We start from the raw sequence: 16446 nt of genomic DNA, 5'->3' as shown, positions 1-16446 counted from the left end.
CTCGCGGAAATTTATAGTGTTTGTTTGTATCGTTTGTGTTCCTTGCCCTCCCGATTGTTTATATTTTCCATTTTACACGCATTTTCTCACCTTTTTGTACTGTGAAAATCTGTTGAATCAACTTTTGGAACATCACCAAAGTAAAAGGTAAGAAATGGCATTGGAAGGTTGAATCCAAAGCCCCGGAATTTGCATGTAACGTGGCAGGCGAGTGATGAATCCACGGAATGAAGATGATTTAATGTGGAACAAGGCGTGTCCGGCGATGCTCTTTTGCATTGTTTTCGAGTGCTTCTGCACTCTATTTTTGGGCTTTATCACAAAAACATCAATTAAATTGCCTTTTATTGAATGACATTTGCTGCAAAATCTGCGAAGCAGAGATAGAAATTGATGTACAGGCAATTTATCCTCTTTTAGATGGTTCTCCTGGAATCTTGTTGGTCTCCGTGTATCTGGACAAATTCGGTAAAATCCGGAAGCTATGCAGTTGCCGTCTACACAGCTGCCATAAGTGTTGTCCTGATCACAATGGTAATTACGACTTTTTAAATTTATTCCGAACATGTCTAAGGATTCTGCTTCCTTGCAGATTGTGTACATGCTCCTAGGAGGAGATTCTACACAGCTCTATTCACCTCTCTTTGAAACGGACATCCGCAGTTCCATGCAAATTGTAGGAGGATTCTTCATTTTCTACTTTATCCTTCTCATCATCTCATCCTATTTGGTGTACTATGGCATCAAAATCACGTAAGTCAATGAACCAGAATTTTCTTTATAAGGAAAGTTAAATTTAGATAATTTATTGCAGGACAAGAGGCTGGATGCTTCCCTGGCTCTTCCTCTGCGGACTTGCCATCCTCTTCCAATTTGTCTTCAGCCTATGGCTCATTGGTGGCTACTATATCTACGTAAGTTATTTTTTTTTCAATTTTGTCAGACAGGAATGTTCACTGATTTCCTATCATCTCTCAATTGCAGCTCGAAGCTACCTACGCCAGTCTTGTGAATGCAGTTTGGATGGCATACAATGTAAGTTATAAACCTTATTTCACTAAGATAAAAGGGATAAAAGTGTTAACGATTTGCACATATTGGTCCTATGAGAACGATGAGAAACTCATGAGTGAAAAACGTTTAAAATTCCAGTGATAGGTCCAGAAAGGCTTATACAGGGCACAGGGGGTCCCGGTATTATGCATATATTTCTGGACTGAAAAAAATCGCGTGAAATGGATATGCATACAGAAAATTTGCGTACCCTCAGGAGGTTTGTTTCCAATAAGTTACAAAAACGCCGTAGAATATGCAAATATATTTGACTCCAATTTCTCGGGCTATTTTCAACGCCAACGGCTCATAAGAAGTTCATTTCAAATTTAATTCCTCAAAAAAAGCTTAATTTAGGAGGTTTTCAAATAAGGGGTGGCAAAGCGTCCCAGGCTTTGCGAAATGCTCGAATTCGTGACTTAGATGCTATACTGCAAAAGTATTTTCGCATCATTTACCATTTACCGGTTCTCAACCGATTTGAACCGATTCATATATCATTCAAAAAATCCTCCAAAATTGTTTTAAAAGTATCGATCTTCGGATAAGAATTAGTTATAGACTATGCACCGGTTCCTTACCGGTTCAGAACCGATTGGAACCGATTCAGTTTTATAGGAAGTTCCAAGACCTTTCCAACGAGCACAAACATGACCCCATTTGCTTGATAAATGCGCTCTCTAGTGTCTTTTTAACCTTTGACTTTGAAAAAACGTTATTAGGAATGATTCAACGGTATTTTCGTCTAAGGACGAAATGTCCGCCTGGGTAATCTTTAAAAGATATCTAAAAAAGAAAAAAAATCCCACGACGCGTTTTCGAGCAATCCCAAAAAAACATGGTATTGTAGGGGAAGGGGAGCGGTGGGGGGAAAATGAGGGGCATGTTAACGATCCTTGGGTCGACTTATGGGGGGTGCCCCGAAGGTCCCAAGTCGCTATCTCTTACCGTTTGGCCTCTTGAGCTGGCGACAGCCGGACGGACAGACGGACAAACAGCGTGACGGCATTTCTCAGGAATCGTCTGAAACGTGAAGATTTGTTGACAAAAGTGGTCCCAGGGGGGTGGAAGGTGAAAATTTTGAGGGGGTGAAAAAATCAATGAATTTATATACTGCTCTCTCCGTGGAGTTCGAGCAGTAAAATTATTTCACAAATTAGCTCCTAGTGGTAGGCAAAATGGCTAAGATGCTTAGATGTGTTTGCATAATCCAATGCATAATTCCGAGACCCCCTGTATACGGACTTCAGACTTAAGGTTTTTATGCACTTCTAGACACTCTTACGACTTAAGCTGAGAGACGACTTAACGTAATTATAACCAAAATAATTATTTGACTAAATTCCCATCAGTTTCCCACTAAACCGTTTGTCGGCTTAAGCCGAGAGACAGATTACAGAGAGTTCCGGGATTATACAAACACATTTATGCATCATTGCCTACCACTAGGAGATAATTTTGTGTAACATTTTTGAAATACCCCTAAATGTATGAAATTTGAGGCGATAATCGACCGCTCAGAATAAGAAACGAATAACTCGCAGTAGGATTTTACAATAGAACGATTTGAAGCTGAGATTTTACATGCAGATTATAGGATTTTTGAGATTTAAAAATCTCTGTAACTTTGAAAATAATTATCTTTCAAGTATTCAAGTAATTCATAGGGAAGGTAGAGTGTTATAAAGCAGGGTGTGCAAAAACCGTTTGAAACCGAATAAACGTCAAAATTATGTAAGTTTGTTCAAAGCGTTTTGAGCATTGACGTACGTTTCATTTGACGATTGTTCGGTTTCAAACGGTTCTTGCACACCTCTGCAGTAAACGGTAAATTATGCGAAAGTGCTTTTGAGGTATAGTATAGCATCTCTAAGGGCCTCGACACACTTAAGGATTAGCCGAGAGACGGCTTAGCGTAATTATATTCGAAATAATGATTAAACCACATTTTCATAATTTTCCACTAAGTCATCTCTCGGCTTAAATCGTAAGTGTGTTTAGGTAGGGCATAAGTCACGAGTTCGAGAACTTTGGTAAGTCTGGGACACTTTGCCACCCTTTTAATTTGCTAACTGTTCAGCAAATTGATCTCTAATCACGTGTGGGCCACCAAAAAATTAAGAACAATATTCTCCTTCATATGTACCACACTTTTATAGCGTTCAGTGATCGAGCATTAAAAAACCAAAGTTTAAAAAGTACTCAACGGTACTTAAAGAAAATCTCAAATTCATGTTTTCACTGGTATTTTATCACTTACTAGCATTGCACTTCATTACGGAACGTTTTTCATATTCTTTCTTGGCAAAAAAGTTCATTCTGGCCTTAAAATTTATTCACAAAACTTATTTAGACACACACACCTACTGAAGAACAATATTTAGAAAAAAAACACAATAATTGAGGAAACTAGATTTTATTTCAAGTTTTGGGGTCGCTTCTCTTTCTCTTTAAGAAATTTTAGGATATTCCAAAATGGAGAAATAGATGAAATCAAAGGGGGAGATTATAAAAACCTATTTTTGCTCTTACGGGAGAGGCGTAAAAATGAATTTTTAGCAAAGACGAATATCAGATACGACTAATTTCACTTCATGTTTCCCAATAAAAAAAGGATTTTTTTGAAAATTCTCAACTTTATTCAAAAAGCCGCCATCAGTGTCCACAAAAAATATTTATAGGAAATTTCTTTAATTTTATGGCATGTGTCTTGGCTAAATGTTTTTTAACCCATTCAGTCAATGTACCAGAAGTACTTGAGATAGAATTTTCATATTTTGGGATTATTTTCCTACAGATTAATAGATAATTTTTTTGAAAAGAAAAAAAAATTATCTATTATGGGGGCGCGGGGATTCGCCCTCAAACACACGTCTTAACGGTCACTGAATTTAAATTCTGTGCATTAATTCATTACAAACTCTAATGCTTTAGATAGAGTAACTATCAAAGAAAACAAATTGGCAACCAGAATTCAAATCAGGAAAGAAGAAAACGGCCAATTTTAATAAATTCGACGGGATGTCGAATTTTCCGTCCGCTATTTTGAGCAAAAATTTTGCATGACCTTCCGCGAAGCAAGAAAACAATAACAAAATGTATTTTCATCTCTGTCGGACTATTTTTCCCAAGTAACTGAAGAAATAAAGTTACTAAAAATCCATTCCCGATAGGAATTCGAGTATCAATTGCCCAGAAATAAATCATCTAAAATCACTCAATTTGCGTATGATGTATAATACCATGGTAAGGAATGGGTTAAGACATTAAAATGTACATTTTAATGTCTAGTCAAGAATCATGTGATGCCGAAAAGCGGATTCTGTACACAGAGTGGCAAGAATGAGCTTATAACTAGAGCACGACGGAAATGACTCATTTGAAAATCACAAATTTTAACTATAATGGTGGCTGACTCTTAGTTAAGTTGTTTATTTGAAAACTTAAGGGAAGATTAAATAGTTCTTTTATGACAATTTAATTAATCTTCAGAATGTTTCATTAATTAGAAGGGAAAAAATTACAACGAAGGATCAAGAAAATCGTGATTTTATGGCACAGCGGTTTGTGCCTTGGCTCAAACATTTTCATATTTAACGGTCAATATAATTGTGCCTTAAATCTCTAAATCACTCAAGAGTTCAAGACAGATATTAACCAACTTTATGTATGCTTCAGATCTACTGCTGGATGTGCGTCTATTCTCAGTATCAGATTTTCGTGGAACTTCAATCACCCAACATTGAATTGCTGATGCCGTAGAGCAGAGAATCTTCCAAACATCTCATTAACATCCCACAGAAAGTAAGCATACCAAGATGAACTTGACTTACTCCAAATAATCAAAAGAGTTTTATAGTGTTGAGAATAAGTTCGCCAATGCAGATTATTTTTCACTGCATATTTGCCTTAATTTCCATATCTATTTTTTTAGCAATAATTTTTGCGATTTTTTTCGTATTTTATTTAAGAAGAAAATGTATCTCAAATGAGATTTATCATTAGATATTTAAGGTATTAGCACGAATCTCTAAATGCCGTCCAAAATTTTGTAACTCTGTTTTTTTTTGACCAATAACAACCAATGAGAAACACTTGTTAATTCCATTTTATTTTGCAACCTTACAATGGTAGCATTAGTAGTACAAAAAGAGAAGAAAAAAAAGTAAGTTTAATCGTAGAAAATATATATTGTAATTTCACGATTTTTTGTACGATTGTAGTGTGAAAGAATTTGCAATGATTCCTCTTCGACTAACACTTGAACACTTCCAAAAATATATACTGAGGAAATCACCTCAATTGACTTCTTTATTTTTTTTTGTGAATGTAGAAGAGGATTCATGGTAAATTGCCTTAAAAAAAATACAATTATTCACGTATTGCAATTTCATTTGTATGAAAAACAATATTAAAAGGTAATAAAGAGGATACCTTTTTTTTTGAGGAAAAGAGTAACTGAACTCCACATGTTAATAATTTACATAACATACGCTAATTGTTAGAAACACCATCTTATTCATCATCATTGTGACTCAAATTTACTTCGTTGAGGTGACTGGGATTGTCGCTGGAACTCCCAGAAGTCACTTGTGCCTTGGTATGGATTTTGTCCGCTGGTATTCTAGGGGACACGGTGAGGATGTTGATGGATATGAGAAGTGGATACGATAGGTCTTTGTCAAACTGCAACAGAGTCACTTCTTCATTTTTCTCCAGCGTTAGAGCTTTTATACCCGAACTTTGACGCCGCTTCACTTGGGAGTTTTCATTTACTGTGAGAATTGTTACTCTAGAAAAAAAACAATTAAAAAATACAGGAATCAGGAAACATATTTAGAATAAATTTTTAGTTGATTACTGACGGCAGCAATAGCATGGCAAAGTCAAGGAGATAAACTCCCTCCAGAAACGTCAAAAGGTGCAATCCTTTCAGAACAGGAAAACACAAAATTCTTTGCCAAAGCTTTCGGCGCTTTTACGCGCCTTCCTCAATGGTGAAATCTCTGATTTGTTTCTGAAATTTTGCCACACTGTCTATCCACTTCTCCAGATTATATGAGAGGGAAATTTGGGAATTCATCGTGAGTGCTCCTTCTGGGTCATTGATCATATTGTTGGCCTCAGATCAATGTCCAAGAAGAACCCTCCGCGACGAATTCCCAAATCTCCCTGTAAATCCTCATTTGGAGTAGTGGATAGATAGTGTGGCGCAATTTCAGAGACAAATCGCTGATTTGACCATTGAGGAAGGCGCGTTAAAGCGCCGAAAGCTTTGGCAAAGAATTCTGTGTTTTCCTGTCCTGAAAGGATTGCACCCCATGACGCATCCGGAGGGAGTTCATCTCCTTGACTTTTTTATTTAGAATAAAGTTCTTTTGATAGAAGAATGAAAATTTTAAAGCGAAAATTGACAATTTTTTTTCGAGATCCTGGATACTTGTAAAAATATCCTTGATAATAAAATTGCGTATCAAAGAATAAATTTGATAGAATGATAATGCTTTCCGATAAGGAAAAAATCAAAAATCCAAATGGAATGCTAGACCTTTCCAAGTTTAATATGTTGGCAATTTCCCAATTGCAAATTAATTTTCATAATTCTAGCAACTTTTAAGAGATCTATCAAAATTCTACAATCATTTTAAATTAAAGTTAAAATAAAAAAAGCTGGTGGTACTATCGTCGCTTTTATATTCATGCTTAAAGTTTAACTCTTTTTAAGCAAGGTTTCAAAAAAAGATAGCGCTGTTCTAACACGCGATTTTTCAACATTAAAATTATTTCCGGACTGCAAGATATCCCAGCGAGCCAATTTCATTCAATCTTATTTTATTTTTTTTTTCAATCTAAAAGTATATCGAGGTTTGGATTACAGATGTCTCTTATAGAGGAAAGTACTCTCCCTTTGAACGTTCATGCCTTCGAATAATGTGAATTTTCTTTTAGTTTTCCTAAGAGACCTACACACTTCTATTAAATATTAATTAGTTTATTATCAATTACAGTGTGCAACAGTGATTTTGTCCCTGGGTTTTCATGCTATTTTTTTTATTGCTAGGGTCAAATGATTTACGAAAATACTTATCATTTTGATTTCATTTTGTTTTTGCGCCTAGAATCTAGGCAAAACCGTTTTTGCCGTTTTTTGATACTTGGGTGCCTATATCTCCGATTCTGCTGAACCGATTTATTTCTCACTATGGAATAATTTGGTCTCCTTTACATGCCCGATAAATCCTTTGAACAGACGGAGTTCGTCTGTTCAACCAGACCGTTCGACCAGAGGCGCTGTAGTCTCATATATGTCAGAAAACAGAAAAATCGAACTTTTTAGTAAGTTTAATCAAAAATATCTCGAGAACTAGAACTGTCCCTAACAATCTGTTTAGTGGGTTTGATAGAGAATTATGAGCGCAGAATCTTTATACTGGATCCGAGCTTAAAATATTAAAATCTTGGCGTGGCCACCTGACCTCTTGAACTCTTGACCTCAATCCAATTGAAAATATTTGGGGGATTCTTGATTGCTATATTTACGCCGATATTTGCCATTGCCAATACACTTACGTTTTGGAGTTAAAATCTGCAATTTTGGATGCCTGGAGGAAGTTTGAAGATAAGTTCATCAAAAATTTAATCGATATAGTATGTCGAATTGCATTCTCGAAATACATAAAAAAAAACTCTGGAATCACTAATTTTAAAGATTTGCATAAAAATTATCTCGCCTAAATATAATATTATACAAGAATTTATTGACATTATCGTAGTTATACGCTCAAAAACGTTTAAAATTGATATTCTTTCAATTAAAATTTAAGAAAGATGTTGCGCTGCCAAAAAATTATTATAAATAGGTTCAAATCAAAGTACTTTGTGGAAAAAATTATATAAAAAAAATATAGAAGAAAATGTGATTATTGACAAGTGACCTTATGGTTTTGATACACTGAAAAACCATAAAAATCAGCATTTCTTCAATGGAAAAATGGGAGAGCCGTTGCAATGTCAAAAAAAGTACAATAAATCAGGTGTAACATAATTCAATTCAAAGTACTTTGCAGAAAAAATTTAAATAAAACGAAAACAGAAAAAAAATTTGAGTTCTGCAAAGTGACCTTATGGTAATGGTACGCACTGTATAAAGACCCTAACCCTGAGATAAATTCTGTCTCAGAATAAAAGAATTTGTCAAAAAAAATTGTAAATAAAAATTTGTAATTTAACTATATTGCAAGGTAAAAGATTTTGAAAAATCGTGGCATTTCCTCATTTTACAAATATAGTGTCTTCGGAAACTGAGTTAAATCTCCAGTCTGAAGACCGTATTACGCAGTCTTCAGACCTAAGATTTAACTAAATAGATTACCTTCTCTAATTTATGCACAAGCAAGAATTTTGGGAAAACTTTGACTTAGGATTGCATACTAAAGGGAAATGATCCATTAGTTTCTGAAAAATCACTAAATCAGTATGTTATTTAATTAGAATATCAAGACCTTCGGGAACTATTCAAGAGGGCAAGAATTTTATGGTTTTAGGTTAATATGATTCCGTCTTAAATATAACAAGAAACCTTTACGTTTTACCAAAGATAAATATTACATATCAATCAAAAATTTAGAGGAATGAATTTTTAGCTTTATTATAAAATAGGGTAGAGTCAGCCCTTTTGGCCATGTAAGCACTTTTGGCCACCTAAAGTAAAATCACATTGTAAGGCAATTATGAGTTTATTTAGAACAGGAAAATGGGTCTTATTTCGTGACCTCTAATCTAACGAATCAGAAAACCATATTTGATTTTGTATCGATTTGATTAATTCTAAGTTATTGAAAGAAATTCTCGACAATCCCTAAAAAAAAACATGGGATTCTTAAGAAACTTGTTAATGTTAAGAGAAATTGTTCTGCATTATTTCATTTTTTTTTTGAAAATATTTAATGTTATTCAATGAAAGTCCATTTCTTAATTAACTAAATTTTATTATGATATCATCCTTAATAAGATTTCCTAACAAATTAAATGAAAATCGGATGTGGCTAAAAGAACTTACTTTTTTCGGCTGTGTAAGTACTTTTGGCCATTCATTTTCCCACACATTTTACACGTGGCGCACTCGCCGATTTCAGTAAAAACAATCGTGACTTTTTGCTGATTTTAACATCAAATAGAAAATGTGCAAAAAGTCGTTTAAAATAGTCTAATAATCACATATAATTGGTGTTAAATAAGAATAGGACTTGTGCTGTGTATTTGTGAAAGTTTTCGAAAGCTATTTCTTCTGTTATTTTATTAAAATTCTATTGGAAACAAGTGGCCAAAAGTGCTTACAAAATGGCCAAAAGTACTGAAACATGCATAAGTTGTATTTCTCACTAAAATATCCAAAAAAATGTGAATTCTCTTGCATTATTACCAAGAAACGGCTTTAAGGTATCTTTGTACAAAATTTCATTTTATTATATAAAGATTATAAAAATTACAAGTACATGAAACCTTAAAGTGGCCAAAAAAAGTACTTACTCCACCCTATATTCCCAGTGAAATCGATTTGATCCCATAACTTCACTTCCAACTTTTAATTTTTTTAACCAAATCTTTAAAAAAATATCCACTTGATATGCGGCCTCCTTTCGAATAAGAAAATGACGTTTTGAATCCCAAAAATTGCAATGTTCTAGGGCTTACGTGTTCGAAAGACGATCAACCATCTTCCCCTAAAAAAGTTAAGAGTCGAGTACAATTTTTTTCTTTTTGATCATTCGCGTCAATCGAAAGAATATCGATTTAATATCATCGATCATTCAACAAGAGGTAGCATTAAAAAATTTCTTTTTAATATTTTTCCCATACTCATTTTTTTTTAAAGTGACCACACGCAAACCAAAAAAACCGTAATAAACCTAATTTACAATTCAAGAGAGATATACATATTCATCACAAATTTTGGAAAGGCAAAAGAAGACTGTGCCGAAATAGACGATCATTCAATTTTTCAAACGCAAGTTTAAGATAAATCTATTTCTCAGAAATTATGCTTTAAAAAATGTGCGGTAAATAATTGGAATAATCTGAAATTATCAATGCATCAGGCTGAGGAAAACTTAAATAAACAGTAAATTCTGTATTATGAAAGCACCTCTAGACTTTAGCAAACGATATTTCTGCGCACATGACCAATTTTGGACATTTAAAGAGAATTTTAATTATAACAAGGCCCCACCATTTCTGCCCCAAATCTTCCATAACTTACCTTGCAAGGAATTGTCGCTTTACTTGAAGACTCAGAAGTCTCTCATTTTCCGGACGGTGATTACGCTTAATCGATAGATTTCTTGTATCTACAATGAACACGAGATCAAGGCCAAAATTGAATCCTGTCCATCTCCACTTCTGGAAGCCCTCACTCTGTAGCACCCGACCGCAACGCATACAAGACTCCCCGAATGTCTTTTCGTCGCATTCTGCAGGTCTGCGGTGCACCACACAAAAATTATTTCAATTTCACCAAAAAAAAAAAAAGAGGAAGCAATAAAAGATAAATTACCCATTGTACGTGGATTCATCGAAGCACAGCATTGCATCCCATTGCTGAAGAATAGGCGTATAGATCCAATCATGTGGTATGATATTATCCTTGAGGATTATTTCAATGTCTCGATGATGATTGAGCAGGTAATTGAGTCGCAATGCCCGGAAGAGTATTTCATATTTTTTGCCCAGCCTCGTCTCCAGAAATGGTTTTGATTTGCTGAGATTGTTATAAAAATTCTGTATGACTGCCTTGAGATCACTACGTGGATTGGTTTCTGTACCCGGATGAAGTTGAAAGTAGATCCAATTCTTCAACAAATAGTAAATGGCATATTCTGTCTGCATGACAAATAAATCTGGACTAGATATAAGTTTGTACATCAATTCCAGATTCACTTGATTCAGCAATTTCAGATGTTTCATGTAGTAATTGAGAAAGTTAACTTGAAGCCACTCAAAAGCAGCATCCCGGACATTTTTAACACCATACTGGCAGGCTGCCTCGTAAAAAGCTACCACAGTCTAAAAAAAACAATATAGGATGGTAAGTAATTTCTTCGCGGTGATGAAGCTCTTCTTCTCACTCAGAGAGATTACTTACAATGGGATCTATCGACTCAATCATAACCTCTGAGCACTTCTCAATGAGGCTATTGAGCTGAAATAGAGCCGATGTTGCCAATACTGGAATTATCACGTTCTTATTGAGAGTGATTTCATCGAGGTAGAGCGAGCCAAAAACGGCGTCGAGGGCTACAAGAGCAATAAAGATTTAATCGATCTGCTCTAATTCCACAATCTACTGTGCCCGTTTATATGCTAAGAATATTCCTAACAAGATTCCAGGTATTTTTTTTGTAAAAACGAGTAAAGTGAAGTCTAAACAAACGTAAGAGTGAATTATTTTATGCAGGCTTCAGATCTAAGGAACCCAATAGATTCAGGCTAATCTTCAAGAATATTTAGCCTTTAAAATTTTGCAGTAAAGATTTATCCCAAACTGTCATACACTGGGAGATCAGGATCTTCGACTAATGAATCTTTGAATAAATTTCCTGTATTGCCAAATTTTACAGGCTAAACATGTTCGAGTATCAGCCTGAGCCTATTTAAGCCTTAAATTATATCCATATGGCTTAGCTGGATCGACAATAGGTAATAAGAAAAAATAATTCCATTTGATTTTGAAAACCCAGTAAAGCTTAGATTCAAAGATCTATTCGGATGTAGAGGCTAAACCTCTAATATCAAACCCGTATTGTACAGTCTTCAGACCTGAAATTTAGCCTTGTAGTCTTTGGAGGTCTCAAATTTATAAAAAAAAGGCCGTTACACCGATTTTTCAAAGTCCGACAGATTAAGTAACTTCAATATACTAATCCAAAGAAAAAAAATTCCAAAATTTTTTCTTATTAAGAAATTACAGAAGTAAAACCATATGGTAAAGTTTCCGAGCTCTTGAATTTTAATCTTTTTTTTTAAGTTCATGGATAATTTTCCCTTAATATACAAATTTAATAAAAAGAATTTTCCAAAAATTTCATGTCTTAAGAAATTAGGGCAGTTTAGCCATATAGATAAACCTTAGGTCAAAGACCCTATAAAATCTCGTTTGCAAACTTAGGACTTCTGAATATTGAAAAGGTAATATGGACACTTTGGGAAAACAGTTTTTTGGACTATTTTAATCGATAGATATCCGAAGGGATATCCCCGGTGATTGCCAGTGAAAAACGTTAGTCACCCTAAGATAAAAACACTTTTTTGGTTTTGCCCAGAAAGAATAAAAGAACTGAATTCAGTTAGAGACAAAGGCAAAGATCAACCGCCACAAAAAGTTAGTTTTTCGCAGGAAAAAAAAACACCGAAAAAGTTCAAAAATAGTGAGAAAAGTTCTCCAAAAAGAAAAACCGCTTTACACTGACATCCTACTGGTGATGATCTGGAAAGCCATGAACCACACGATTCCTAAGAAAGATTCTGGAAATACGATTTGGTTTAGTGAGTTTGAATATTGTCGAAAAACTACCTAACTTGACTAACTGTCAAAAATAAATTCGTTACAAATAAATAATCTTAATGCCCTTTTAACCACTAAAGAAGATCCCCATAAGGATCGAAAGCTCTGGGCAATACAAAAAAAATAGACGGACTAAATCAAAAAAGTGTTTTCATCTTATACAGGCTTGAGATGTAAGGCTTAGCCTTACATCTGGCTTAACTCCATTAATTTCTTATAAGGCATGATTTTTTAGATTTTGAAAAATCAATAAAAATTACTTGTTACTTAGATTTTTGAGATCTTGGAGAACTGGGTTAAACCTCGAGTCTCAAGCCGGCATTAGGATGATTAACCTTTTTCACTGTCAATCCAGATCAATTCCGAACCATAATATATCCAGTGATTTCTACTAATACTCTATTACATCTAGTAATTATAGGACCTAGTTATTACATAACCAGTAATATAGTAATTCGAGGAGAGATGGAACAGTGGAAGAAATGGACCACTCCGCCTCCTGCCTCCATCCTAAGCATGATCTCAACCTCATTTGGTCTATTTATGCCCCTCAACATTCTAATGAACATTCTAACGGAAACTCCTGAGTTACAGCTTTCTACCTTGAAAATCATGGTCATTTTCAACCGTTTATCCCTATATTGGGGTCACGGGCTACTTTGAAAATTGTGCAAGAAAATATAAATTAAACTTTTTGGTGTCCAAAAAAAAAAACGGCAAAAAGTTTTTATTTCACCATAAGAATACGAGCATTTAGTAGATGTTGCGATAGAACATAATAATTTTGGCAACATTTCCCGTGGTGAATTTTGGTCATTGTTCTTCAAAATCTTTGCAAGTGAATCTCAGATACAATTTTCTCTAAATTTCTGGTAATACTGACTTGATACACTTTTAGTGGAACTGTCATAAAAGTATATGAGCCACATTTTTCATAAAATAAATCATTAATACTTACTCTTACTTAAACATATTACTCTACTACTCTTATTTAAATATATTACTATCTAGCCACTACCTACTGGGTCCAGTTGTTACTTGATTTGATTTTATATTATTATTTATATTATGACTATTATTTGGAAAATTATCGTACGTTAAACAATTCTTTTTTACTGATATTTGATTTTGAACAATTTTTTAGCTTTCGGTCATATTTTGCTTTTCGACATTTCAAAGAGAAAAAAATGAAATATAATTTAAATTGAGCTTTTCACAATCTTATGGCTCCAATTTAAATGCATCACTGACCTTAACTATAGATAGCCTCTGAAGAACGTGATGTGCATTTTAGTTTGATAGTGAAATTGTTTAATTGCGTTCATTTACGTAATTTGTAAATCGCGTTTTTGGGAATGTATTGGTATGAAAATTTCAAAAATTTAAATGTATAAAGTCATTGGATTTAATTTCCATTAATCTCTTTAAATCAAATGTGAACGGGTAAACTAAAATTTTTTAGTTGTGTCTTTTTGGTCGATAAAAAAATTAAGTTTCTTCAATATTCAATTAAAATTCTAAAGACATCAAAATCCTAAACTTTTTCGGTTTTGTCAAGGAGAAAACAAAAAGTAGGGGGAACTGGGACACATTTGAATTGTGGCACCTTTAAAATAGAGTTTTTTATCTTATTTTTCGATTAAACTGGACTCTATTATAATGTGGATCCCGTTCGAATTTCATAATCCAGAAAGCCAAAATCCCGAATGCCAAAATCCAGAATAGGCCAAAATCCCGAAGGCCAAAATCCCGAATTCTTAATAGTGTCATGGCTACGATTGCACACGCGCTTGCTGGAGGCAAAGGGAAATTTTCTGTGCCTTGGGAAATTATTCTACACATTTTCCTTCATATCGGTCCTTGGAAATTACAAGGCGCCAACTCAATCTGAACCATTTTTCAGGAGCAGCATGAAAGATTCAACTTTGTATAAATAATTATCTCAATTAAGTATGTTAATAAAAAGAATTTAATTTTTTTTATTTGTATGAGCATTATTCTAAACATCGAAACATACATATTTTTACCTTTCAAAGTATGTTTTTTTATGAGTTAGCTCTTTGTCATTCTAAATGATGCGTAAATTTTCATGAAATTGGAATGACAAGGGATCAACTTGCTTGAGTTAGTCCCTTGTTTCACAAAAGTTTGAACGATAAATCTATTTTGTGCCCCTTGACTTTAAAAAAAAAACCGCGCAAGCAATCATAAAGAGTAACATTTTGAAAAACTTTTCTAATAACGAAATTTATTGACTCATATCATCTGAAATTTTATTAAATTCTCTGTCTGAGTGCATTAAAACCTCAAAATCGCCAAAAAGTGAGTGGGCCCCTTGTAATTTCCAAGAAGCGATATAATTTCATCAATTTCAGAATTTTGAACATTTGGGATTTTGTCGTTCGGAATTTTGGCTTTCAGGATTTTTGCTGCCTCTGCATTTTATAATTTAGCTCCTTAAACAAATTGTGAAGCTGAATTGTATGATAATAGGGCTCAATTCCATTTACAAATTAGAGAAAAGCCTCATTTTTAAACTGCCCCAAAATCAAAGCAGCCCCATTTCCCTCTAACTTACTTTTCTTTTACTTATTTTTTAGTATTAATCTTAAGCGCTTTTTATATTTTGTCCTAATGTGAATTATTATTCTTACTCTTTAAAAAGATTACGTTAAACATATTTCCATGTAATTTTCGAAGATTATTATTTGACAAAAAAAATATTTAAGCTTTTTTTTAGATTTTTTACCGAACAAATTGAATATTTTGCAACATTTTTTCGGATAAATCTTCAATCCAAGAGCGTATAAACGGGCATAAGGGGCATAATGCATAGCTCACCTTCTATGCTGATATTTGGATCGATGATCTCGATATTGATGAAGTCTCGGTCGGATTCCTTCCATGAGCCCCCGAACATGGAAGAAAAGTAGGCACTTTGGCAGAGATAGACTTTGTGCAGATGCCAAGTCCGGCCGAGACATCGGACTGCCACATCTGATTTGTGCTCTTCCTTGAACATCACCTGATAGACATACTGTGCAGTGGTCATCAGCTTCTTCCTGCGCGCAGCATGAGAGAAAAGCAAAAAGGTAAACCATTGCATCACTACTCCAAGAGATTATTCAATCCAAGATTAAAAAAAAAAACTCATCTCTCACCTCTTGAGAGGCTGTTCTTCACAGCGCAATTCATCAGAGCTTTCACTGTGCTTTCGTTTTCTGGCTCCAGTGGCTGAAAGTCCAACACCTTCTATGGCACTCTTGAAACTGCTCAAATATGCTCCCATTGCAGCACCTAAAGCTTCTCCAACCACAATCCCTCACAAAGAAATCGGGCCAAAATTATCACTGTGTAGCAGAGTCGTCTCGTTTTCCTCGCATGAGACTCTAGAAATCGTGACCACTTCGTCGTCCAAACTGCACGCAAATAGATTCCCGGAGAGGGCTCCAGTACACGCCCTACGTTGAATGCGAATGAAAATGTAAACAAAAGCCAAATGTGGGTAGAGATGATGAAAAAACGGGAGAGAGAGGGCTTAATGTTTTGCAACAAAGGGCCCCAAAATTACCTTTTCGACAGTTTTATGGCACCACGTTGGATTTTTGCACACTTTTTTCACTATAAACACTTAAATTGTCTCACTTGTTGCCAATTGATGCACACTATTTGCATATTATCGTGTAATTTTTTGCAGGAGAATGATTAAAATGTGTCCGAAATAAATCAAAATATCCAATAAATAAAAAACAAAACCATATGATCGCCAGATGAGAAGCCCAGAGTATGACGTCATGCTAGTGTTTTCTGCAGACTTTTTGCAGATATTTTTC

At 34.4% G+C, this 16446-nt stretch overlaps 2 protein-coding genes across 2 annotated transcripts; one reads left to right on the top strand and one right to left on the bottom strand.

The window, feature by feature from the left end:
* On the top strand, positions 1-5516 carry LOC129799344 (uncharacterized). The gene is made up of 6 exons (XM_055843161.1): positions 1-147; positions 421-534; positions 593-753; positions 815-914; positions 985-1035; positions 4732-5516. Exons 2-6 carry the CDS (start codon positions 421-423, stop codon positions 4813-4815), a joined length of 510 nt encoding a protein of 169 aa, XP_055699136.1. The 5' UTR covers positions 1-147; the 3' UTR covers positions 4816-5516.
* LOC129799307 (protein germ cell-less) lies at positions 5144-16436 on the bottom strand. Its single transcript, XM_055843063.1, has 7 exons — positions 16185-16436; positions 15775-16074; positions 15455-15675; positions 11195-11346; positions 10607-11115; positions 10313-10531; positions 5144-5845 (listed from the first exon to the last, which is right to left on the bottom strand). Exons 2-7 carry the CDS (start codon positions 15900-15902, stop codon positions 5569-5571), a joined length of 1506 nt encoding a protein of 501 aa, XP_055699038.1. The 5' UTR covers positions 15903-16074; positions 16185-16436; the 3' UTR covers positions 5144-5568.
* Between the last annotated feature and the right edge of the window lie 10 nt (positions 16437-16446).

Source organism: Phlebotomus papatasi, chromosome 1 (genome assembly GCF_024763615.1).
Source record: "Phlebotomus papatasi isolate M1 chromosome 1, Ppap_2.1, whole genome shotgun sequence".
Taxonomy (NCBI): domain Eukaryota; kingdom Metazoa; phylum Arthropoda; class Insecta; order Diptera; family Psychodidae; genus Phlebotomus; species Phlebotomus papatasi.
Note: the sequence above shows the minus strand (reverse complement) of the source record. Positions and strands in the feature narration are given on the sequence as shown.